Source organism: Cladophialophora immunda (genome assembly GCF_000835495.1).
Source record: "Cladophialophora immunda strain CBS 83496 unplaced genomic scaffold supercont1.2, whole genome shotgun sequence".
Taxonomy (NCBI): Eukaryota; Fungi; Ascomycota; class Eurotiomycetes; order Chaetothyriales; family Herpotrichiellaceae; genus Cladophialophora; species Cladophialophora immunda.
Window position 1 is genome coordinate 2556880 of NW_015622542.1, and position 23858 is coordinate 2580737.

Here is a 23858-nt window from a genome sequence, read left to right on the forward strand (position 1 = left end):
TTCTATCAACAAAGGGAGAGGGGCAACCAGCCTGGTCTTTATACGGGGGAGTTATCGTGCGGATCTCCGCCTCGGTTCTCACCATCGAAACCAATCATCGGGCCAGGTCTTGCCTGCCTGTTGAGGTAATTCCCGATGGGGCAATCAAAGTAGCATTGGCATTCTCGGTCTTGATCATCTTCACGCCTCACTCTTCGATGGTGGAGACGATGGTAAGAAGGGTAAGAGGAATGACAGCGGCAGCAAGCATTTCGTGTTATCATCGCACTCACTACCTGAGACCATCTCAAGGCGTGTTTACTCTTGCTGCCCTCCCTGAAGTACCAGTGATGGCCTGTATCCGAAGGGTAGGGGGGAAACAATGAAGCAAAGAGTCATGCTGCTCAGTATGCAGGTATATTCTTCCCCGAAACCAATACTCGTATGTGAGAGCACTGTCCCGGCGTCTAGATGCTCAGCCATCTGCATGGTCGACCACTTGTCCTCTGGCATTTTTTCTGCTGCAGTTCACAGCAAGAAGCATATGCGGATATTGGTGAGAGGCAACTTTGGCGTGCGGGCCCCTGGTCATTGAGATTAGTCGCAGCATCCACAAAAGATTAGACAGTAGCATATCGAGCAGGCGCAGCAGTCTTGCTCGTCCCAACCACCCCGAAGACGTACGCTCGTTCCAGTCTGAGAGTGTGTGGTGGAGTCGTCCAAGGGCTGCTGAAGATTCGAATCTGTGGTCGATGATGATGTTGTCTGAGCGTCGTCATGGTCGCATGTCGAAGCAGGTAACTTGGGGCGTAGAGCTTGAGGGGACTGGTAAGGGGTCTTCACGGAGACATCTGAGTTTCGGTGTCCATGCCGCCCTGTTGGCTTCAAGACATGCCCTGGCCCAGCCTAAGAAGTGGAGGGTGGCTGGTCCACATCCTGTTGTACAGCAACGCCACGTTGTTTGGTTGCAGATCGCCATATGGCTCGTGGATGGACAAACGTAGCAGAGAACCGGTTGTGTGCTTATATTGGTTCCAGGATGACGCAGGATCCGCACAGGGTCAGGGAGGGCATGATGGAAGCACAAGATGATATGCTCAGGAACGCGGGCGAAGATAAACGTACTGTATTTGGTGACATGTTTGGGACGGCCTGAGACTGCGCTCTCATTCTTTATCACGCTGCAGAAAATGTCAGTTCCCGCACTATTGTGAGTTAACGAAGTGCAGCCATATCCCTACCACAGATAGTAGCGCGTAATAAACCCCGGTGGTGACGGCTGAATCCAGTTTACGTCGCCTGCAGGAAGTGTCGAACGTGGAAGACATGCCCCTTTTGTAGAGTGTAGTCTCTCTGATTTCCGCTTCTGGACGCAGCCGGCAATACCTGGCATATATCGGGTAGTACGGAGCACGCCTCAGTCGTGATGACAGCTTGGTGATTGCTTGTTCCAGGCCGAACCAAAATATTGGGATTGATGAGGAAGAGGAGAGGAGCTGATGGCACAATGGTGGAATTCTGATTCGAATAAGTTTAGTGGTGCAGGTAGCTCGGTAGGGCCGCGGCGAGGCCCGCCAGCCAGTTAGCGGGCCACTGAGGCGATCCTCCGGGGGAGCCTCCCCCGCAATTTAGTTACACCCGGGAGCTCGCAAATCACCCAAGAGCTTGTTTCGGGCCCGGGCTCGGTTAGTGACGAGGCCTAGTGAGCCCCCGCCCGCCAGGGACCACAACTGCACACTAGTCCCTACCAAAAGTGTTCGACGTCACGGCGGCTCACTGTCTGTCACGCTTCTTAATCTTTTCACATCCGTCACTCCAACTAGGACTCGACGAGCAACTCCCCAAGGATATCATGATGCCTCCCGACAGGGGAAATTAAAGTCCACTTCACAATCAGGAGAGATGTGGCGGGCTCTTCGGTGTCCAAGTTACTTTCGTGGCTTGCTGAATCGGACGCACCTTCACTGACCGACAGATCATGCATGCTAAGATGGTGGCTGGCTGGAGCCATGGAACAGCTCATGGCCAGTGCATTGGCCATGGTGACCACTGCGTCACTGCCTCATGCGATAACATATGCTGGCACCTGCCTCCAGGTAATGACAGCCGATCCTCTTCTCCAGCTGCTGACAGATTTGGTTGTGCAACAGCCTCACTTTTTTGACCCTCTCCGCCTCAGCATTCATATGGGATATTCAGTTTTTGGCTCGAGTCGTCTTTTCTATCCATATTGCAAGCATCCTTACAGCTGCGCAACCTCATAGCACCGATGTGCCGCCGCCTCTTCCTCTTCGTGCTCGCCCTAACCTTTGTGTCCAGCAGCTATGCCGGGGTCAACGACACCCAGAGCAACGGCACCAAGCCAGGCCCAACGCAGAAGCCTAACTTTGTCTTCATCATGACCGACGACCAAGATCTTCAGCTCAATTCCATGCAATACATGCCAAATGTTCTGGATCTGATTGCAAAAGAGGGGACTACCTACCAAAACCACTTCTGCACGGTCTCCCAATGCTGCCCTTCGAGAGTCTCATTGTTGACTGGCAAGCTTGCTCACAATACCAATGTCACGGATATTGTCCCTCCATACGGTTTGTGGGCTTTTGCACTGGTTATGTTATGGTACTGATTGTTTCAGGCGGCTATCCCAAGTTCGTTCAACAAGGCCTCAACAACAACTACCTGCCGGTATGGCTGCAGCAGGCAGGATACAACACTTACTATACGGGCAAACTCATGAATGCCCACTCCACCGCCAACTGGAATAACCCGTTCCCTGCAGGTTGGAACGGCACTGCTTGTGGGGTTAAATATTGTCTGCCCTGGGAGCTGTTGTTGACTTCTTATAGTCTTGATCGACCCAGGAACTTACAACTACTACAACGCCACATTCCAGAGCAACAGAGACCCTCCTGTGAGCACTCCCGATCAATATAACACAGACCAAGTCGCGCAGAATGCTCTGAATATGCTTGACCAAGCTCACGCTGCCGGAGTGCCTTTCTTCCTCGGTGTCGCCCCAATTGCACCGCATTGCCAGACCATCTTCAATCCGACCACACCCATCCCGGGCTTTCTTCCACCTATCCCAGCAACTCGCCATCAGAACTTATTCCCCGGTGCCAAGATCCCCCGAAGTCCCAACTTCAACCCCAATGTACCCAGCGGAGCAAGCTGGATCACGCACTTGCCCCAACTCAACACCACAGAGATTGACTATTTTGACAACTTCTATCGCTTGCGCTTGCAGGCGTTGCAAGCTGTCGATGAGATGATACCGACCATCATCAACCGCCTGAGACAGTACGGTCTCCTCGATAATACCTACATTATCTACACCACTGACAATGGCTATCACATGGGCAATCACCGCATGCAGCCAGGGAAGTATTGCGCATACGAGGAGGATGTCAATATTCCTTTTTACATCCGTGGACCAGGTGTGCCGAGAGGGAAGACTGTTGATTTTGTGACAACTCATACGGATATTGCTCCCACTTTGTTTCAGTTGGCCGGGATTCCGCTCCGGAGTGATTTCGACGGGTCTCCCATGCCTGTCACTGACAATGCGCAGCAGCAGCGTCGTGATGCTCCAACCCATGATCATACCATGGTTGAGTATTGGGGAACAGGTGGGTTTGAGGGAGCCTTCGGATTGCAGGGTGTGAATGGAAGTTTCAGTAAGTGTGGTTCTACACAATATTGTCGAGAGAGCACCGCTGACGTGGACATTCAGCTCAATTTCTCAATAACACCTACAAATCCATGCGCATTGTCACCGACAAGTACAACCTGCAATACACAGTCTGGTGCACAAATGAACACGAGTTGTACGACATGACGGTACATCTTCCTATCAATTCGTCCATGTGGAGTAGATACCAACTGACAGTGATGCAGCGCGATCCGTCGCAAATGAATAACCTGCTGGGCCCAACTGCTTCAGTCAACGCTACTCCTCTGGCGTGGCCCTTAAATCGACCCCTTATTCAAGTCCAACCTCGTCTCGATGCTATGCTCATGGTCCTAAAATCCTGCAAGGCCGACCAATGTACACAGCCATGGAAGGTTCTTCATCCTGACGGCAACGTCAATAACCTTGTTGATGCGTTGGATGCCGATTATGATGCATTCTATGCGGGTCAACCAAAAGTGGGGTTTGAAAAGTGCGCCTTGGGATATCTGATCGGAAGTGAAGGGCCACAGACACCCAATTACTATGGGACCAATATGGCGGCATGGACTTGAGGTAACGGGTAATGTCAAGGACGGGATATTGCACAGACCGATGAAAGGACGGCGCATTTCAGGATATGTAGACTGGATACGCCAGGTCTCTGTCATTAAAGCAACCACACCGATCTTGGAAAAGAGACTTTGATCCTACCGAAGCGGCATGATCATACCTGCTGGAGCTGACCGTGCGACGCATGAAGGTTTGGGACCATGTCGACCCCTCTTCTATTCTCAGCTATGACTAGTATCTAAATTGTTCTGTATTATTAGCTCGTTGATTGCAAGGCCCTCTCTGGTCCTTCTCCTGAGTTTTGGCTTCGTCACAACATTCACGGTGATTCCTGGATCTCTTAATATGGCAAGCTATCGAGATGCCATTTCAAGTTGGTCAGTGTTGCCTCGAGATTTGCCTCAGGGGGGCATTGCAACGTTGCCTCCTTTCCACGGTCGGTGAGTCAAATTGTGGTAAAGGAGAGGGCATCTTCTGATGATCACGGGCACAATCCAGCGCTTCTGGACTGGTCGGGGCCTTTGATTGTTGTCAAGGTCAAGGTCCGGATTGAGGGCGTTTGTCGTGTGGCTATGGCTCACCTCATTCAAAGGCCGCGTCTGCGTCTCGGCAAAGGCGTGATTGGGAAGGAAATCATGAGCGGAGGATCTCCCGCTGCTACCTGGCCCCTACCTAGGAAGCGAAGGAGTGTCGGAGGTGGATTCGAGGTTTTCAAAACATTTTTTTGGTCATTCAGCTACCTAGGTAGTAAGTAACCCTCGTAATAATGCAGCACAGATTGCCAGAGGAGGCACGAAAGATGCCACCAGAGAGTGGCCTGCCATGGAGCAGGCCCCGGTATAGTTTCTCTTCTGCGGCGCGATTTCGTTCCGTATCGGACAGAACTTGAGCCGGAAAAGAAAGCTCCTGGTGGTGGGGTTATCCAACCCGATCAGATCTGTGAGGAACAGGAAAAGCAGAAATCGCTAGAACGAGAGCGATGTCGGAGAGCCATTGACAAGGAAGTCACAGCCCCTAAACCCAGACAACTCGGTCAAGGCGGACACCCGACAGGATGTCTTTCATACAGCTTCCCGGGACATTGTAATCATGACAATGGTCTGCACTGTAGGCTGTACAGAAGAAGAGACTGTGAGGGCCTCGGCGGCTTAGCTGAGGTCCATATGCCTGAGAAGCGCACTTGTGCCATCTGTCTCACAATTCATCTTAAAGTGGTGCTGATTCTTCTGTGTGGCTGTGTCGAACGGATAGGAATGTCTGGACGTCGAGAAAGGAGGTTTTCGTGCTGCGCGATCAGGGGACGAGTGTCACCACGCAACGGTCCTCTGGATCTTGGTCCGGTACGCTTTTCTGAGCTGACAAGATGTAAAGCTTGCCTGCATGAGGCTCCGTGTCGTAATCTCCGCTTGAGCAAGAACGGTCCCAATCCCGTCTGTCGAGGCGCTCTGTCAAATCGACGGCCCTCCAGCTGCTCCGACTATTTTCAAACTCGACTTCCCTTGCCTGGTCTCCTCGATCTGGGTGTATGCCAACCAGTAGCGGTTAGGATGCCACTCGACCGCCGGGATTCCGCTTGTGCCAGTGGCAATCGTGTGCACGACGTCGCCCGTCTCGGCATGATAGATGTCAAAGCCTGAGCTCAGGCCCTCACCGCCACCAGATCCCATCTCTTCACTCGCGCCGACCAGGTATCGGCCGTCCCATGACCAACTCAGGCCCTTGATGGCGCCGGAACTGGCGTTGGACACGGTCCGTCGGCACACCCAGTCCGTGGTGTCCCACAGAGAGATCATGGCATCTGAGCCGCCGACGGCGACGTATTTCCCATTGGGGCAGTAGGAGATGGCGGTGCAGGAGGAAGTGTGTGCGGAAATGGTGTGCAGGACCGTGAAGGAGGGGTAATCGAGTATCTTGACAGAGCCGTCACCTTGGGTGATCAGCAGATCAGAGGGCGGATATGCATTCGAGAAGGTTGTTTGGTTGGTCTGTTGGTTCTGCTTGTGGCGCGATAGGACTTGTGGAGAGGAGGGCATCGCGGTTGAGATGGGAATGAGGACGTCGCCCTGTGAAGTAGGATGGCTTCAGTTTTCGGCTTTTCCATAAACAGTGCCTGAGAGTTTCCCGCACCTTCGTCCCTGCCAGGAGCACGCTTCCATCAGCACTCCAGGTCAACGTAAAGGGCTCGCCGCCGACCTCGAGTTTATTCACACAGACTTTCGTCCGTGTGTCCCAGAACCGCACCGTGCCGTCCGAGGAACAGCTGGCCAGCTCGAATTCTCTGACAGGGTTGAACAGGACCTTTTCGACGGCATGCCCGTGGCCTCTCAGCTCGATCTGGCTTCGCGGACTGGTGCGCTCGGGGTTCCATATTCGAACGGTCTTGTCGTTGGCCCCGGTTGCGATCAACCCGCCCGAGGCGTTCCATGAAATAGTGCGGTGGCTTGGACAAAAGGGAATGGTTCATCAGCCGATATGTTGCGGAGGGAAAGGTTTTTTTTTCGGTTCATGATGGCAGGACTGGGTCGAATGCACTGTTCATGCAGACGGCGGGTACATACATGATCGGGATGGCTGTTCGAGTGGCAGGGTCGGTGTATTGTTGGGTCTTGAGCAAGCTGAACTGAGCCCCGAACTTGTCGCGGCCGAGGTGCTTGCGCTGGCTCACGGGCGCCATACCGCCCAAATCTCAGTATATCTATAAAGAGGTGTTGGTCGCACAGTCAAACATTGGGCGGAAACATAACTCGGAGACGACCAGAGTCTTGCGGCGCAGTTTATCGGGCATTTTGTGGGGTTGCTTCCTTTCCCGAAATGGATGTCACGAGGAGACTTCAGACCTCGCTGTTGTTTTATAGCCTACCAACTGCCACGACTTCAAGAGCTAGCACGCGAAATATACGGCCGGTACTAGAGATCAACGAGAAAAGGGACGTACTAACCTTCCGCAGCTCCCACCCCGACAACGTTAGGCCTCTGGGAGCTTCAACGATGTTGTATCTATTTAACTATACCAAGTAGATAGGAGTTGGGATTTCGCCTACTGAATCCTGGGTATCACATTTTCATCGACCACAAGTTTTCCTACCATAAATCGTCGATTTCAAAATGGAGCTGGGCATCCAATACTCACAAAGTCAAGGTCATTATGGCTGTGGAGTCGAACCAGCCCAAGCAAACATCCATTCATTCCCATCAGGTATTCCTTCCGTCGACCAAAGGGAGTCTGGTCCAGGGGTCAGGCCAGTTGGACCAGGTGTCATCCCAGTAGAGCCGAAGTTCATACCAGTTTGCTGTGGTGAGATATCCTGACCAGTCTGGGTTGATATATTCATGTTCCAGGAAGTCTGGGCGCCAGCTGGAAACGCATAGCCCGGCGACGGTTGCCCCTGCCCACTGCTCGCAGTGTTTCCGCTGCTGGATTGGTTCGGAGGCGAAGTGTAAGATGTATGTGACGAGTTTGGATTCGACAGGGTCGAAGGCGTTGGGTGATTAGAGTGCGACCGTGAGCCAGTTCCGTCGTGATGCGAAGTGTCTGGTGAAGTGTCTGTTCCAACAGACTGGATTGGAAAGCCATAGCCATTCTCCAACCCATCGCTTGTAGATGGGATCGTCTGGGCCATCTGTGCGCTGGTGCCCAACCCCTCCGCCGCATACAAACTTGGATAGCTGCTACTGGCGGCAGGGGCATTGCCATCCGCGGGCCAGGGGGGAATTATGCCCTTGGTATTGGTCCCTTGGACGGCGCCGATTGTTTCCCGACCTTGAGTCTCTCTGATTTCAAAGAGTGGAGAACATTTCAAAGCATCTGTGTTAGCAGGACTTTCACCCTATATTCAAGTCAGCGCTTTTACCACCTTACCAAGAAACATGGGCAGACTGACTGGTGGACGGTGCCCGAATTTCCATCGTGAATAACTGGTTGGAATATCCAAGCCGCTACCTTCGAGGTCAACATCTAGCTGTACCAAGAATGACTCTGTGAGCGGATTCTTGGTTTTCAGGACTTGCATCGCAGCAAGTAGGAAATGCAGGGAGGATTTGACCGCAGCATCTTCTCGTCTCGATTTGAGATATTGCACGAACACTCGTGAAGCCACATAGAGACAGAATGCCAGGAAAGGATTCATCTGAACAAAGTTAGCAGTTAAGCACCGTCGAGAAGCTCTCTAACGTACCATCGACATGTCCATATGGCTGATCATTTTCATAATGTTGGTGATTTGGTCCGCTGCAACAATACATCGACGTTTGGATTCAGCACTGATCTGAGCCGGAAGTCGGTTTTTGTCGGCTTTGAATATGGCTGCTTGGTGCAGACATATTGTAGCTGTATGGATATTCATATTGAGAAACACAGTGTTCGGATCATTGAGACCTGCTGGGAGGCGGAGAGGCGGGGGTAGCGACAAAGATGTGTTGAGGAGGATATTGTCCAGAGATCGATGACGTTTCCAGAACGCGCCATTTAGGTCGTGATCATTATCTTGTTCCGACGGTCGATGGAGATGGGTAAGGTTTCGCCCAAATATTGTCGACAAAAGGATGACCCCGCCGAATGAAGAGAGGGAAGATGCTCCATCGCCGTTCAAGATGTCGGATAATTGCAGTGTGGGCTCTGGTTGACACTTGTTAAAGGCTTCCTCGCTAGCGGGTAGATTTGTCAGGATCTGTGGAACATTCATCAGTTTCCTGATATCAACGTGGTTGGTACACATACGTCTCTCTCGTCAATGACCATTGGCCATCCAGTCCCGATGCTGGCATATCGGTCCTGACAGTATGCCATCCAGAATGTCCGCCGCCGTTCTTCGCGATCTGTCCAGTCTCGAGGAGGTGGTAATGTTTGTTTTACGTCAAGACCAACACGATCCTGTCGGTGTAGACCCATCATTTGAGCCAGTCTTGCAGCTCTTCCGATACTCATCCACGCTCTTGGGAAGTACATCACTCGAAACTCGTAACAGGCAAGCAACGTCCAGCATTGCGAATGGGCGATCGTGATCATTCCTTCACCGTGTCCTCTCATTTCGTCCATCTCGGCGTACTTTCGAGCCCTCGCATAGAAGTGTTCGGTGTAAGCTGAATACTTGGAAGTAATGGCACATGCGTGGGTCCACATGGCATATCTTAGGCACACTGCTGGGCGCATATGAGGCGCGAGGTCCATTGAAGCCAGAAACCGGCCTTTGTGAATCATGGGCAAGGAAGGATGGATTTTCTCGAAATATATCTCATTCCTGGAGCAGTCAGCAGCGGAAACTTTTGAGTCCGGAGTCGAGATCAGCCATACATCTCATCTATCACCTCCCTCGCTGGCAATGCTTCTTCAAGACCGAGGCCTATCATCTCCCAGGAGAAATCGTCGTTGGAATTCATACCGAAATCCGGCATGCCGGTCAGAGTTGGGTCGGTAAACCTGTTGTCTGCCATCATTCCGGACATGGAAGTATCCAGAGCATCGGGGACATCCAGAGCCGGCATAGGCGCAAATGAATCCACTGCCTCTGTGGGTTGAGCCGTACGGGTAGTGAGCTCGCTTGTCGCATCTCTTGTCTCCAGCAAGTTTTCAACCTGCTTGAGTCGTGCCTCTAAAAGCTTGACATATCCTCTCTTGGGACCGCTCTTCTTCCGCTCTTCAGAGTATTCACAATGGTGATTTAGACGCGAACACGTCCCGCAGCTGGGTTTGTTCGAATCACATTTTAATTTTCTTTTGCGGCACAATATGCAGGCAATCCTCTTCGGTCGAGGAATGCTATCATTCGCTGCTCCTGTCGACTGTTCGCTCTCTCCATTTGTACCACCCATGTCTGGGTCTTCGATATTGCCAGACGCCATCCCTAGCTGCGAAAACAAGCTTGCGCACTGGATTTTGAAGAGGAGACGCGCGATCTCGTTCAGTGATCAACTGGTACTGACCCCGCGGGCGAGGGCATACCCGTCCACAAACGTGCGGAGGGAGAAACAGAGGTACGGTGGATTATATTCCGCCACGAGTCGTTCAGGCGTGGGGAGTGGGAAACAGGCAATCGAAGGACGTTGAACCGACGGGAACAAGATTCACAAGACAGTGGCAACAGTTGAGAGGGAGAAAGTCAGGGTGTCTGACCGCATACAGAATGGGAAGTAATGATCAGGTCAAAAGTGCCAATCCCAATTTGTCAGAAAGCGAAATGCCAGCGAGTTGGATGTCGTCTCTCTCTGGGGTGAAGGCTTGGTAGGGCGAGACCATCCAGGCAGAACTGTTTCTTCGAGGCCCACGGGGCGTGGCTTGAGGGTTTAACGAGATACGACAGTAATACGGGCCGTCGAAGCAAGGGGTGCCCGCACGTATTACTGGCAGTAAGATTACTGTTTGTAGTTTGGTGAGCTGATTACCTAAGGTGATCTAACGAGTTTATTGCCAAAAGCGTCAATCAGGTTTAGGCGCTGATTCCCCGCGTCACAGACCTACCCAGGCACAGGACGAGTTACGTCCGTACTACTCTAGACGAATCGCAACCAACCATATAAAGAGAGTTGCCGGAGCACCGAGCTCCGATGAAATCTTGATAAATAATGCAGCAAGCCGAAAATGCACGCCTGTACCAGAATGGCAAAGAAAGCCATCTCCAGAGGGTAATGTGAGCCTGGCTGCGCAGAGAATCTCTTGCCGCAGGAAGGATGAGGGTCTCTCCTTCTCTATACCTGATTCTATGATTCACGATATATTGTGCGACATTTCTCTCTTTCAGCCAAAACCCCGTACTCAAATCATCGCTTGTTACTTTCCCAACGCCGCAGAAGGTGTCTTCCGCAGAACATCGGCCACCATGCTTCGTTGCTATCTCCAAGGTTGCCAGCGGTGACACAGCTAATGGGAAGGAACGTCACCACCATCTCCCTCCTCGTTGAAGAAGACTTTGATGGGCAACCAAGAATCACCGCACACCTTGAAGCGGCTCTTGATATTGCTAAGCGCATCCATCTCCTCTTGTGTCAGTTCCCAACCGTCCAGTTGGAAGTTTGCCTCAATTCGCGACTTGGTGACAGATTTCGGGATGACGCTGGTACCTCTCTGTTTCGAAAGTAATATGTCAGTACGTCGAAACAGCCTATCTTGGAATGACGATGGGAGATCATCATGGACATGTTTTAACCGAGTCCTACGTACCTGAAGTCCCCACATCAACAGCACCTGCTGAGGAGTCTTGCCGTGTGCGTCCGCAATCTTTTGGAGAGTCTGGTCGTGGGCCAGAGGTGAGTCCGTCGAGCCCAAGCAGGAGTACGCTGTGCAGTGGATTCCCTTCTCTTTGCAGTATGCCAAAGTCTTTGGTGAAGGCATGTTAGGGTGAAGTTCAATCTGATTCACAGCCGGTACAATCTTCGTTGAGGGCGCATTCAGAAGCTTCTCGAGGTTGGAAATCACAAAGTTGGACACGCCGATATTTCGAACTTTGCCGGTGCCGACGAGCTTCTGCATCTCACGCCTGTGCGAGGAAATTAGCAACGGACAACTCAGGTGAGAAAACGACCCAGTTGCTTACCAGGTATCGATGAAGTTCCAGTCGTCATAGTGTTTCTTCAAATCCTCAGGAACCGACGAGCTGGGCCAGTGCATGAGGTAGAGATCGACATAGTCCGTCTTCAGGTCTCTCAAGGAGGATTCGATGCCTTCGTTGACACGCTTGTGCCAGGGATTGTCGAGCTTAGTGGTGATCCAGATCTCTTCGCGGGGAACGCCCGAGTCGATGATTCCCTGGCCAACCTCTGCTTCATTGCCGTATGCAAGAGCGCTGAAACGAGTCAGGATCTTACACTGCCCGCGATCAAGCGGAGAAGGGTCCTTACGTATCGATGTGACGGTAGCCGATTTGCAGAGCGTTCTTGACTGCCTCGCGGACTTCGTTGGGTTTGGATTGCCAGGTACCAAGCCCAACACCGGGCATCTTAGCACCAGTGTTCAAAGTGAACACGGTCCTGAAAGGCGGGTGTCAGCAGCCGCCACTTTCCAACGGTATGCATAGGTGACGGGAGGCAGCTTTCTCACTTTGTGCCCTTTCCTGATTGTGAAGTCGCCATCGTGCGGAGTAATCGAGGGTTCAACAATGTAGGTTTTGAGAAGTGGTTTGACGCAAATTGGAAGCTTGCGACAAGAGAAGGAACCCTGGATCCTTTAAAGGGAGAAGCAGAGAGGCGAAACAATGACATGCGACTCGGAGGCAGAAAACCAAAAATTTCCTTTGCGGATCACTTGGATGATATATAGTTGGAGTTATATCCCGGTGGGCATGTTCACATTGGGGTCCCTGTTCTCAGGCACTTCAAAGATTTGGAGGTGGGGCAGTGACTTTCGCAATGCAACAACAGCTACGCAATAACCAGGTCCACGAGGGGCACGGATCAATCAAGCGCGCCCGTTCCAATCGTCGCAGCTATTCACCCGAGGCGTTATTGGCGGGTAATGGGGCCTGGCCACCCTGCGCAGGTGAGTTGGGGGACTGGGAATATTCTAGATCAAATTGTTTGCCGTGATTTAGGCTGAAATGATCGACTGGGTCAAAGGAAGGGATAAATATCGAGAGGATAATTCATGCCCACATGCGTCCGAGTCTCGTGGCATATCTCTTCCAGGCACGGAAGAGGAGTCTCCACTACCAGGGTTGAGGCTCGGAAAGAAGAGCAAGGGCACTTTTGCGACGGTAGAGCCAAACGAAAGAAACGGTGTCAGATCTTCAGATCGAAGGCCATGTCCGCTGCCGCGCCCAGGCGAGGGGAGAGAAAAGGAGATGTGAGTGTGAACCAAAGCCAGTGTTCGAGCGAAACTCGTGGGGTGGGCTTCCTCCACAACTTGGGATCTAAGGAACGAACCAAGTGAGTTAGTAAATAACCGCTGCCGGACCCTTTGGCCATTGTCCATTTGACCTTCTACATGACGGAGGGAGCCCGCATAATTTCACTTGGCCGTGACCATTGCCACAACCGCGCCCTTGGCCTCGACGAATTAGCCCGATGAAGAATTTATCCTGATCAGCACCGGCAGCTCACCACGCCGCTCGTGATATATATCCGTGACCATGTCCCGATTCGTATCAGCTGGGACCGATGCCGACGCACCTGACGATGCCTGGGTGAAGGCGCAGCAACAGGTCGAGTCTACGAGGAAGCCCAAGACGGTGGAAGGAGGAACGCAGGAAGCGGGCAAGAGTCTTTATGAGGTACTGCAGGCGAACAAGGGTGAGACATAGGAGCCAGGGCTCTCTGGGACAGCAGCCGATTATTGCTGACACGGCTCTGCTTCGTTGCACCCAGCTGCTAAACAGGAGGCTTTTGAGGAGTCCATCCGGCTCAAAAACCAATTCCGTGCCCTTGACGATGACGAAGTGGAGTTTCTCGACTCTGTGCTCGAATCAAGTCGGGCAAAGGAGAACGCCGTCAAGCAAGAGACCGCCGAACAACTTGAGGCCTTCCGCAAACAACGCGCCGCCGCGGAACAGGCGGGAATGGGGAGTAACGACGCCGGGAAAGCTGGCGATGCTGCGGACAAAGATTCATGGGCTATTAAAAAGAAGAAAAGACGTCGAGAAAAGGAGAGCGAGTCCGAGGCTGATCCCAAGCTGAGAAAGTTGTCAACTGCTGATACTGCTGCTCTTGCTGCCGGCGCTGCGGTTGACGACGAACATAACGAGTCTGCAGAACGCGCTGCGCCGGATAAAAAGCCTGGCATTAGTGACCAGATTGAACCTCCTACCACAGCTACGCCGCCCCAACCAGCGGCTGGACTTGGTCTGGTTGACTACAGCTCTGACGAAGATGAGTAAGTCCGGCGGAGCAGCCAGTTGACCACGATGTGGGCAGGACTCCCTTTTTCGACAGCTGTGTGATCTGAACAAATCCCTCCTGGTCGGCTCGACGCCCACCTGCGTCAGTCTGCGCAGATTTCCATGTTTCTCTCAGAGCTGGAAAGATTGGACCAAAGATTGGACCGAGAATCTTGGCTTGTTTTGACTGGGAACGAAGGAAATACTCGTAGTTGGTCGGCCTCTCCCGCCAATTATGCAGACTGTTTGGCCTCCAGCGCGTTTTTGGATGTGTCGCGACAACAGCTTCCCACCAAACGCAATGGTGATCGCGCCCACCTAAAGTGGGATGGTGGCAGCTCTCTGTCCGCCTGTGAAATATCGCCGAGTGGCTGCAGCGGCGAGAACGGGGCGTCCCTGTCCTGCCGAAGAACTGCGTTGGCTTTGCAGTTTGCCCTGCATCGCGTCTGCCCATTCAAACCATCTGCGTACCATCACTCATCGACCTGCCGAGTTCGGGCTTCTTTGCTACACCGGTTGCGGCTCTACAGTGGTCAATCAAGCTACAACTGCACGAATGCGACCCTCCCAGAAGAAGGATTACGAGTAATATAAAGGGGTCTTCTACCCTGCCCTTGCAATGAGATTGACACCCCTATCCGGCAACTATACGACCTCAACTCGGCCCCCTACGGGTATTGGCAGCTCGGATCACATCGGGGGCACATTTCAACGGCACGAATGGGTGGGTCGATTGCCTTTCTCACTGAACAAGGGGCCAATTGCGCGCGTCCAGCACCCATCCCAGTTATCAGGGATGGCTCCCACACCATCACTGCTGGGTGGTGTCAGGCGTTTGGTCCACAGCCCATCAACACACCATCCACAGACCACCCACGCCCGGTCTCGCTGGAATGCTGCTAATTTTGCTGGTCTCGCGCATTCCAACCCATCACCAGCAAGCTTGCCATCTCCTCCTCTCCTATTTGTCTGGTGGTTGCTCTGTAGTTGTAGCGGTGAGCGATTCGTTGCCACATCGATGGCTTGCCTGCATAGCCACCGAGACTTGTCAGGCGCGTCATTCGTTGCTCGGCCTGCAGGTCAACACCGCCAGATTCTCCAAGATGCAATTGATGCATTGAATGGAGTCGTTTGGGCATTGATGAAAATTTCCAACGGGAGTGGGAATTCTGGTCGGCTCGGGTGAGGGTATATGAAGTGACCTCATTTCTCCTTTTCGTCCCCCCCCGTTTGTGTATCGATAGGGAGGGTGATAACTAGCAGATAGGCCTGGGGTGTGGTTTTGGCTCCCCCCTTGACTGTTTCTAGCCAGGCGAGTCGCTGAGTTGCTGGGATCTGCGCAGCGTGACTGCAAGGGGGCACTGTGGCACACCCGCTGCCATTTGCCCGCTCGTCTTCGCTGTTGCCCCATTGGCACTGGGTTTGGTCTTGCACACCAATGAGCAAGTCAAACACCTTGTGACCTCCTGACGCTGCACATCCCAGCTCAACCACCGCTCTCTGTTCTTCTGTCGCTCAATACCAGAGGCTTTGTAGACGTAGCCTCACTCTCTTCTCTGCTTTTCCATCCCCTTGCTTCGCGTCGCCGCTGCCGCATCAAATGCTCTCCCAATTTAATCAGTCCGATCGTCTTGCCCAGCTACAGCAACAGCTACAGCATGGCGGCTCTGGTCGCCGCGTCGCCCGCCGGCAGAGAAAACGCGTTATCTCGACCAAGGATCCCGGGATGGTGGAAGATGGCAAAGGCTGACCCTGGGTCACTATACTCTTACGAGATGGGGGAGGTTGGGTGTATTTCTCCAACATTTCGGATTGCCGATTGGCGCCATCGCATGCACACCGCCATGCTTGAAGACTACAAGCCAGTACAACGGGTATGCAGAACACTACTCCATCCTAACGCGAATCCGTCGACTGCCTGCCCCTACTTCCTCTTTCTAAGCTTGCGATCCCGCCTTCTCTCCTCCTTTCTCCCCTCTCACACTGGGATCATGTCTGACACGGACAGTAGTATTCCGCCCCAAACTACAATGTCTACCTAAGAGCGGCTGCGCTGGTCGCAGCCTTACTGCAGGAAATAGCAGATCGTCCCCAGCCTTATGGAAACTGCTCCTCATTGCCCACCAGCGAAGGCTTGTTACCATTACAAGACTGGCAAGAGCCAGCGGCATACGCTCAAGTATTCACCACACCGGACCAACCTCGATTCTTGGCCCGCGATAGAAAGTCTACAGCCCGAGTTGCGACAATGGACGCAAGTATAGACTTTGGAGGCACGTACGGCGTACAGACTAGAGCCAAGAAGAAGAAAGCCGCGAAAGCTGCCAGTCAGGCAAAATGGCTCGATTCAGACAACGAAGGAAATGGTAACGCTGCCGGTGAGGGTGAAGATGGTGCTGCCGGAGGTGGAGATCAAGGTGGAAGTGCCGGTGGCAATGGCGGCGGTGATGACAACAACAATGGGGGAGGGGGCGATGAGGACGACTGGGATTTTGGTGGCAGCAAGAAGAACAAGAAGAAGAACAAGAAGAAGCAAGAGGAGGAAGAAAGGAAAAAACAGGAAGAGGAGGAACAAAAGAAAAAAGAGGAGGAGGAAGCGGCGAATCCACTGAGTTGGGCCGACGATGCGAACAACGCCGCCGCGGAGGACGACTGGACCACCGGTTTCACGAAAAAGGATAAAAAGAATAAAAAGAACAAAAAGGTACTTTCATCTATCAAGCTCGTCCTAAAGATACTGACTTCAGTAGGGGCTCGACGACCCTCCCCCCTCTGCTCCAGAACCTCCTTCGGGAATGGCCTTCCAAGACATCAGTCTGGATGACACTGCCCCGAAGCTTGAGTTTAGCTTTGGTGGTACAGACAGCAAGAAGGATACGGGAAGCTTTGGTGCTTGGGGTAAAACATGGGACTTCGGATCCCTCGACACTGGAACGGGAAAAGCCGACGACAAGGCTTCTAAAAAGGATAACGACAAAAAGGACGACTCGGCCAGCTTTGGGGACACCAACCCTTGGTCTTTTGGCAACAAGTCAAAAAAGAAGACAACTACCTCCTACGGCTTCGATTTCGGTGACTTGGATTCCGGCGACAAAGGATTTTCTCTCGACGGAGACGTTGGCGAAAGCAAGCCCACTGATGATGCTTGGGGATTTTCCACCGTCAATAAGAAGGACAAGAAGAAAAAAGACAATGGACTGGGCGACACCACTGTGGTTGACCCAGGTTCGAAAGATGATGATCTTCTCGGAACTTGGGCGACCACAACTTCGAAGAAAGATAAGAAAAAGAAAGGGTTCTTTGATGAAGATCCTGTCCCTCCCCCTCCACCACCCGCCCCGGTAGAACCAGAGCCTGCGGCCGCAGAGGATGAATGGTCAGCTTTCACAACGAAGAAAGACAAGAAGAAAGGGAAAAAGGGGGTCATCGAGGAACCTCTCGCTGATGCAAAAGACCCTGCTGCTGACGTCGGGGCTGTGGACAATGCCTTCGAATGGGGCTTTGGGACAGGCAAAAAGGACAAGAAGGCGAAAAAGAGCGCATTCAGCGACTTCAATGACAATGACGATCTTCTAGCCGTTCCTGCCCCTGCCGCTGAGCTAAACATTACGGCTGATGACGGGGACGACTGGATGTCTGGAGCATGGGGGAAAAAGAAGGACAAGAAAGGGAAGAAGGCAGGGATCGAAGATTTATCTGCTTCCGTCGACTTAAACAATACCGCTGATGGTAAGACGTCAACGAGTGATGCTCTGGCCGCAGATGAGCCCGTCACAGTAAAGGGCAAAAAGGACAAAAAGAGCAAGAAAGGGACGATCGCTGAAGAAGAGGAGCCGCTACCGCCGCCACCACCCCCAGTAGTCGAGCCACCTGCTGAATCAGACGACCTTTGGTCCTCATTTGGCAAGAAAGATAAAAAGGGGAAGAAGGGCAAAGTCATAAGCCCTGAGCCCTCAATCCCAGATCCTATTGTTGAGGTCGAAACACAAGAGGAACCAGCTAAAGCAGAGTATGCTGACACTACCGGTTGGGCAAATCTTTCCGCCAAGGACCGAAAAAAGAAAGAAAAAGAGGCCAGGAAGAAGGGATTGCTTATCCCTGGCGACGAGCCTCCAGTGCCAGAACCTGCTCCGGAACCATTACCGGAACCGGAACCTGAGATAGAAGTCACCAAAGGAGATGACTCTTGGGGATTTGGTGGTTGGGGAACATCCACCAAAGATAAGAAAAACAAAAAGAAGAGCTTCTTCGATTTGGATGATGAGCCTCCGCCGCCGCCGCCTCCGGAACCAGAGCCGATTTCGAAGGAGGAGCCCGATGTGTGGAGCTTTTCGAGCAAGGACAAGAAGAAAGGGAAGAAGAAGGGACTTCCAGACGTGGTTGAAGAGCCTCTAGCTCCCCCTCCAGCTCCAGAGCCAGAAGACAAGGAAGATGATACCTGGGGAGCGTTCACCTCTGCAAAGGACAAGAAAAAGAAGGAGAAAGAAGCGAAGAAAAGCGGATTTCTCGACGTGCTCGACGAGCCAGCTGTCTCTGTGTCTCAAGCTGAGCCTGAGATCAAGGACAGCGATGTCTGGGGTCAATGGGGCACTACTACGTCCAACGACAAGAAGAAAAAGCCCAAGGACACCAAGAAGAAAGGATGGCTCGATATGGACGAGGAACCTGCTGCACCCCCGCCTGAGCCGGAACCCGTGCCGGTGGCAAACGTGGTAGAAGAAGATAGTTTCTTCGGACTCACAGCTAAGGAGAGGAAGAAAAAGGAGAAGGAAGCCAAAAAGAAAGGAAGTGCAGCCGCAATCCCAGAGCCCGAGCCCGAGCCCGAGCCTATCGTCGAGCCAGAGCCGGTGGAAGAGAAGACCGACAGTGCCTGGGCTCCTTGGGGAACGGCAAAGGATAAGAAGAAGACCACCAAGAAGAAAGGAGTGATCACCGAAGTTCCAGAGCCTGAGCCCGAGCCGATTGTAGAGCCAGAACCCGTGGAGGAAAAGAACGACGATGCCTGGGGTTCTTGGGCGACCTCGACAAAGGACAAGAAGAAAGCAAGCAAGAAGAAAGGGCCTTCCGCCGAAATTTCACCCCCTGAGCCGGAGGTCATTGTAGAGCCAGAACCAGTGGAAGAAAAGCTCGATGATACCTGGGGCACCTGGGGCACCTCGACAAAAGACAAAAAGAAAGGCCTTAAGGATTCTAAAAAGAAAGTTATCGCCGAGTTCGAGGAGCCTCACTCGTCTGACAAACCTGAGGCTCCCGCCGAGGACGACATCTGGAGCGCTTGGGGATCTAAGGACAAGAAGACCAGCAAGAAGTCCAAGACAAAGGACGACCTTCCTCCCCCGGCCCCGAGTCCCCCAGCTCAAGGTCTAACTCCGGAACCTGATCCGGCTGAGATGTTGGATGACGACCTGGCTGGAGACTCTTGGGCAGGTCTGACCAGAGTGAAAAGCAAAGCATCCTCGAAAAAGAGCACGATTTCCAAGACCTCCACAGGGAAGGACAAGGCGAAGAAGACCAAGGAAATTGACGAGTCCTTTGACATTACGCCGCCTGAGGAGCCATTGCCAGAAGTGACTCCAGCCAGCCTTACAAAGAGCATGTGGGGTTCTTTCGGAGCCTCGACTACAACTACCAAACTGACCAAGAAGGAGAGGGAGGCCAAGGCGAAAAAGGAAGCGGAAGAGAAGGCTAAACAAGAGGCGGAAGAACAGGCCAGAAAGGAAGAAGAGGAGAGGCTGGCTCGCGAGGCTGAAGAGGCAGCAAAAAGCTCTAAGAAGAAAACCACCAAGTCGTCCAAGATCGACGCCAAAGCCAGCAAAGCAAAGGATGCGGACGAGCTCATTGATATGTTTGGCGAGCCCACACAGCCATCCAAATCCGACAAGGGTTCCAAATTGAAAAAGACCACGTCCAACAAAGAGGAAAAGGCTGGAGACAAGAAGGAGGACGACTATTTTGGCTTCTGGGGTAGCGCGTCAACCTCGAAAAAGACAGCTGGCAAGAAGGACGTGGACTTGCAAAAGGAAATTACCCAACAGGGGTGGCCCGATCAGGATGACGCGCTAGCCGACCTCTCGAGAGATCTCGACTCCGGATTTGACTTTGAGAAGCCCTCCTCTACTTCAAAGGCCGCAAAGGCAATGATCACCACCACAAAGACCAAAACAAGCTCTTCTGTCGCCGATCGCATCAAGGCTCTGGAGGGCAAAAAAGAAGAGAGCAAGAAGAAGTCCAAGGCCGAGTCTGCGCTGACTAAGGATTTGCCTCCACTGGACGACGCGCCATCGCCAAAAGAGGAAAAGGCGCATATAGACAAGGCACCAGCCTCGAAGACGAAGACTGCCGCCACCAGCAAGACGACCAAGACATCCAAGAAAGACGCGTCTCCCGTTGCAGAGGAGAAGAAGTCAAAGGACTCCATCCCTGGCAGCTTTCCCGGCGCGTTTGGCGACGACTACTACGGCGACGACATTCTCGATCTCGACACGCCCACATCGCCCGAAAAGCCCAAAGCGAAGGCGGCCACCGTCGGGAAAAAGAGTACCAAATCTAAGACTACCACGCCCAAGGCGTCAGCGACAGACGACATCGGCCTGCCTGAGGGAGAAACAGTGACCAAGCTGCCGACGCCTCCCCCAGAAGATAAGAAAACAACAAAGAAAGAACGCCCTCGTGTTGAACGATCCGCAACCACGTCTTGGGGATTTTGGGGTGCAGCACCCCCACCAAAGAAGTCGACCAAAGAAAAACCAAAGGACGACGAGGACATGCCGCCGCCACCAAAGAAGGAGAAATCGCCAACCGGCCTGAGTCGGTCTAAATCTACTCGAAGTCCGAAAGAAAAGGAACAGGAAGACAGGAAGGAAGCTGAAAAGCTCTCCAAGTCGTCTGGATCAGACAAAGAGACTAAACCCAAGAAAGCTGAGAGACCGAAGGCTGCACGCGGTACTTCGTTTTCGAACTTTATGTTTGGTGGGCCACCGCCATCGGCTATGCCGCGCTCGAAGACCACCAGTCGAAGACCAAGCAGTGCGGCCAGCTCAAGACCTTCGTCTCGGCGTCAATCCATTGATGGTTTCTCATCCCCACCACCCGAGGATGAACCCCAAGTTACCGACAAGGCAGCGAAGCTCATGGGAATCAAGTCCAGCAAGGTCGAACGCCGTCCGTCGGTGAAGAGAAAATCTTCAGGTAAGCCTAACCTTCTGGCCCCGCCCAGACCGATAATAGCTAATCCACCTTCCTCAGTCGTTCCGGATCCGTATCCCATCGACGACGATGACATGGTAATGATCCACACCAATGACGATGCTCCGCTCGTCAACAGCATATCTATGCCAGAAAAATCAAAGTCTAGGTCTTCAAAACCAAAGAAAGAGGTAGGTGCACAACCCTCCTCAAATAGTCTGGGCCACATGCTCCGCCCGTCCTGGTCGCCGGATTTCAATAAAGAAATTCATGCTGACGGACGGGTTTCGTATACGCAGATCAAGTCACACAGCAAAAATATCTCTCAAGACGACGACGTTGTAATGGTGGAGAGCCCAACCCATGCAGACCCATTGGTCACAAGCGGACCCGACGATATGGCCTTTGTGGATCATCCGCCTGCGCTAAAGAGAAGCAATACTGCGCCCAGAAAATCGACCGGACTTTTTGGCAGCTTCTTTGGCAGTTCTCGTTCCTTTGAAGGGGAGAGACAGCGACACCGGAGCCACACTCTGACGGATGCGGAAGACCTACCCATCAGGACCAAAGATAAGTCAAAGAGGCGTTCCCGAGCTATCGATGGGGATGAATTCACCACCGACGCGCCTGGTGAAACAGACGCCGACGTGGAAGCTCGGCGTGCTGAAAGACGAGCGAAACGCGAAGCGCGTGATCACGCAGAAGAAGCCGATCGCGTCGAGCGTGAATTAAAACGTAAGGAAAGAAGAGAGCGCGAAAAAGCGGACCTCGAAGCTCGTCAACGCAAAGCTCGTGAGCGTGAAAGACGAGAACAAGAGGAGGAAGAGAGGCGCCGTGAGGAAAAGCGGGCTAGGCGTGCGGCGAGAGAAGCACGCGCCGCGCAAGAAGAAGCTGAGGCAAATGCAGAAGCGGAACGCCGGCGGGAAGAGCGCAGGCGACTTCGTGCTCAGCTCGAAGCTGAGCAAGGGGTCAATCGTGAAGTTGCAAAGGATGATCGTCGCAGATCATACTACACCGAGGAAGAGGAAAGAAGAAAGCGGAAGCAGAAAGACAAAGACAGAGAGAAATCGAGCCGCAAGAGATCCAGTGTCCTTGTTGAAGAATATCACGAATCTCGGAGTGGCAGCGGTAAAGGAACCGCTCCCCCAGCCAACAAGACTAGCTCATGGGTCAACTCTCAAGCCGACGAGCCACCCGATCTCCCGCCGGTTGAGGGTACCATTCTCGATCCGAGTGGCGAGAGACCACGAGCAGCAGACGAGAGTGCCGGGGCTAAACGCAGCAGTCGCCATCGTGACAAATATGCAGGCATGACGGATGCAGAAATCGAAGAGTATCGTGCTCGCAGGAAAAGCTCGCGTCGTGCGGAGGGCAAGTCAGCCAGTGGCGGCAGTGACGAGCGAGACAAGGAGCGAGAACGAAGAGAACGACGTCGACGCCGAGATCGCGATCAGTCTGATAATCGCGGCTATGGCTATGACGAGGCGCCCGTCAAGACTTGGGACGGGCGTCCAGCACTGGGTGGAAGGAATGACAGCAAGAGAAAGAGCTTCCTCGGAGGTCTTTTCTGAGGCTGAAGATCCACCCTGTGCGCTCAACCCGGCATACATGGGTCGGGAACGGGCAGGAGAGGCCAGATATTGCGCCCCAATCACGACGTCGTGGGGCGAGGATGTCTGCTGGAATGGACATCCGCATCATCTGGCCGCAGCTCGCTCGTCCAGCAGCTGCACTTTTCTTCCTCGACCGACTTCGGTCGAAGACAGGAAGCGATCCTACAAGCATACAGCAACATATCCTTTTGGCATTCGGCATCACCACTCGCTTCGATACCCATGTCTTCCTATCGCGCTGGCTTGTACATCAACTTGCATCTACACATTTGTTCTGATTGGCAATTTTTGAGCGACGAAAGCGAGAAATTTCAGATTTGAGTTTTTTGATTGACGATCTTCGCCCTTTTCCCCTTCTTCCTTCGCGCAAGGCTGAGCTGAGCTGAAGATGGTATATCATGGACCCCCATTGTATGAGTATCGGGCATATTGTACTTGAAGCTAGGAAGCTTGGACTTGTTGATGAGCGCTTGGCTCGTTTTAATCTTCTTTGGATATAGATACCCCATTCAGTTAATATATTCTCACGCCTACTTATCACAAGTGCTCGTTAACGTCCGCAATGGAGGTTTAGCATGAAATGCCCGATATTCTGGAGTAATTCGCATTGGACTGTGGAGAAGCTGAATGCCTCGCGCCGGATGCCATTGCACCAGACTAGATCTTGTTGCGGACGGACAATCTAGGCGGATGAGGCGGGAAGTCAGGTAGACTCTTGGACTTTCCGTGCCTTCTGGGCCCAGCTTCGAGGTATATGCGTGTCGATGAAAATGAACGGCACGAGCAAGATCAGGAGTGTCCATAGATACACCGAGTCGAGAGCCGTCCACGCACGGCTGAGATAGCGGTTGGGATCTGGCGACGAAGAGGCGACCATTGGGGGGGCCCGTGCTCAGTTGCCTTGTCGAGAAGCTGGAAGCGTGCGACGATAACGAGACGAGGGTAGAGGAATATCTGACGGTCGACTTTTCGAGACAAGTTGAGAGAGTTTGTGCGTGTGTGTGAGAAGCCCAACAACCTTTTGATTTCGCAGGT

The 23858-nt window shown here is 52.9% G+C and overlaps 6 protein-coding genes across 8 annotated transcripts; 3 read left to right on the plus strand and 3 right to left on the minus strand.

Annotated features, from left to right (window-relative positions):
• Positions 1-1802: 1802 nt before the first annotated feature.
• On the plus strand, positions 1803-4400 carry PV07_03184 (the record flags this gene model as incomplete). Of its 2 annotated transcripts, XM_016389859.1 has the most annotated exons (6): positions 1803-2075; positions 2302-2570; positions 2618-2779; positions 2829-3659; positions 3716-3822; positions 3880-4227. In XM_016389859.1, exons 1-6 carry the CDS (start codon positions 2056-2058, stop codon positions 4225-4227), a joined length of 1737 nt encoding a protein of 578 aa, XP_016251761.1. In that variant the 5' UTR covers positions 1803-2055. The 2 variants fall into 2 exon arrangements, with proteins under 2 accessions (XP_016251761.1, XP_016251760.1); XM_016389858.1 differs by having other exon boundaries at positions 2073-2570; positions 3880-4400.
• PV07_03185 (uncharacterized protein) lies at positions 4313-6952 on the minus strand. The gene is made up of 3 exons (XM_016389860.1): positions 6784-6952; positions 6353-6665; positions 4313-6288 (listed from the first exon to the last, which is right to left on the minus strand). Exons 1-3 carry the CDS (start codon positions 6897-6899, stop codon positions 5674-5676), a joined length of 1044 nt encoding a protein of 347 aa, XP_016251762.1. The 5' UTR covers positions 6900-6952; the 3' UTR covers positions 4313-5673.
• A 201-nt stretch (positions 6953-7153) lies between these two features.
• PV07_03186 (uncharacterized protein) lies at positions 7154-10512 on the minus strand. Its single transcript, XM_016389861.1, has 5 exons — positions 9516-10512; positions 8943-9462; positions 8401-8892; positions 8107-8352; positions 7154-8052 (listed from the first exon to the last, which is right to left on the minus strand). The coding sequence occupies exons 1-5, from the start codon at positions 10061-10063 to the stop codon at positions 7369-7371; spliced, it is 2490 nt and encodes an 829-aa protein (XP_016251763.1). The 5' UTR covers positions 10064-10512; the 3' UTR covers positions 7154-7368.
• A 184-nt stretch (positions 10513-10696) lies between these two features.
• On the minus strand, positions 10697-12574 carry PV07_03187 (uncharacterized protein). Its single transcript, XM_016389862.1, has 5 exons — positions 12255-12574; positions 12056-12184; positions 11752-12000; positions 11379-11694; positions 10697-11282 (listed from the first exon to the last, which is right to left on the minus strand). Exons 1-5 carry the CDS (start codon positions 12413-12415, stop codon positions 11079-11081), a joined length of 1059 nt encoding a protein of 352 aa, XP_016251764.1. The 5' UTR covers positions 12416-12574; the 3' UTR covers positions 10697-11078.
• A 519-nt stretch (positions 12575-13093) lies between these two features.
• Positions 13094-14575, plus strand: PV07_03188 (uncharacterized protein). Its single transcript, XM_016389863.1, has 2 exons — positions 13094-13441; positions 13517-14575. The coding sequence occupies exons 1-2, from the start codon at positions 13282-13284 to the stop codon at positions 14023-14025; spliced, it is 669 nt and encodes a 222-aa protein (XP_016251765.1). The 5' UTR covers positions 13094-13281; the 3' UTR covers positions 14026-14575.
• A 697-nt stretch (positions 14576-15272) lies between these two features.
• PV07_03189 lies at positions 15273-23356 on the plus strand. 2 transcript variants are annotated; one of them, XM_016389865.1, is made up of 5 exons: positions 15273-15899; positions 16037-16729; positions 16776-21213; positions 21271-21401; positions 21510-23356. In XM_016389865.1, exons 1-5 carry the CDS (start codon positions 15684-15686, stop codon positions 22779-22781), a joined length of 6750 nt encoding a protein of 2249 aa, XP_016251767.1. In that variant the 5' UTR covers positions 15273-15683; the 3' UTR covers positions 22782-23356. The 2 variants fall into 2 exon arrangements, with proteins under 2 accessions (XP_016251767.1, XP_016251766.1); XM_016389864.1 differs by having other exon boundaries at positions 21271-23356.
• Positions 23357-23858: the final 502 nt, after the last annotated feature.

Coding starts and splice junctions, on each gene's coding strand:
- PV07_03189 (XM_016389864.1), top strand. CDS start 15,684: ATGGCGGCTCTGGTCGCCGCGTCGCCCGCCGGCAGAGAAAACGCGTTA. Junction 15,900..16,036: donor ACTACAAGCCAGTACAACGG/GTATGCAGAACA, acceptor CACGGACAGTAG/TATTCCGCCCCAAACTACAA. Junction 16,730..16,775: donor AGAATAAAAAGAACAAAAAG/GTACTTTCATCT, acceptor TGACTTCAGTAG/GGGCTCGACGACCCTCCCCC.
- PV07_03186 (XM_016389861.1), bottom strand. CDS start 10,063: ATGGCGTCTGGCAATATCGAAGACCCAGACATGGGTGGTACAAATGGA. Junction 8,893..8,942: donor TGGTCATTGACGAGAGAGAC/GTATGTGTACCA, acceptor AATGTTCCACAG/ATCCTGACAAATCTACCCGC. Junction 8,353..8,400: donor GCCATATGGACATGTCGATG/GTACGTTAGAGA, acceptor AACTTTGTTCAG/ATGAATCCTTTCCTGGCATT.
- PV07_03188 (XM_016389863.1), top strand. CDS start 13,282: ATGTCCCGATTCGTATCAGCTGGGACCGATGCCGACGCACCTGACGAT. Junction 13,442..13,516: donor GGTACTGCAGGCGAACAAGG/GTGAGACATAGG, acceptor CGTTGCACCCAG/CTGCTAAACAGGAGGCTTTT.
- PV07_03185 (XM_016389860.1), bottom strand. CDS start 6,899: ATGGCGCCCGTGAGCCAGCGCAAGCACCTCGGCCGCGACAAGTTCGGG. Junction 6,666..6,783: donor CGAACAGCCATCCCGATCAT/GTATGTACCCGC, acceptor CTTTTGTCCAAG/CCACCGCACTATTTCATGGA. Junction 6,289..6,352: donor TGCTCCTGGCAGGGACGAAG/GTGCGGGAAACT, acceptor CCTACTTCACAG/GGCGACGTCCTCATTCCCAT.
- PV07_03187 (XM_016389862.1), bottom strand. CDS start 12,415: ATGTCATTGTTTCGCCTCTCTGCTTCTCCCTTTAAAGGATCCAGGGTT. Junction 12,185..12,254: donor CAATCAGGAAAGGGCACAAA/GTGAGAAAGCTG, acceptor CCCGCCTTTCAG/GACCGTGTTCACTTTGAACA. Junction 11,283..11,378: donor TGTTGATGTGGGGACTTCAG/GTACGTAGGACT, acceptor CTTTCGAAACAG/AGAGGTACCAGCGTCATCCC.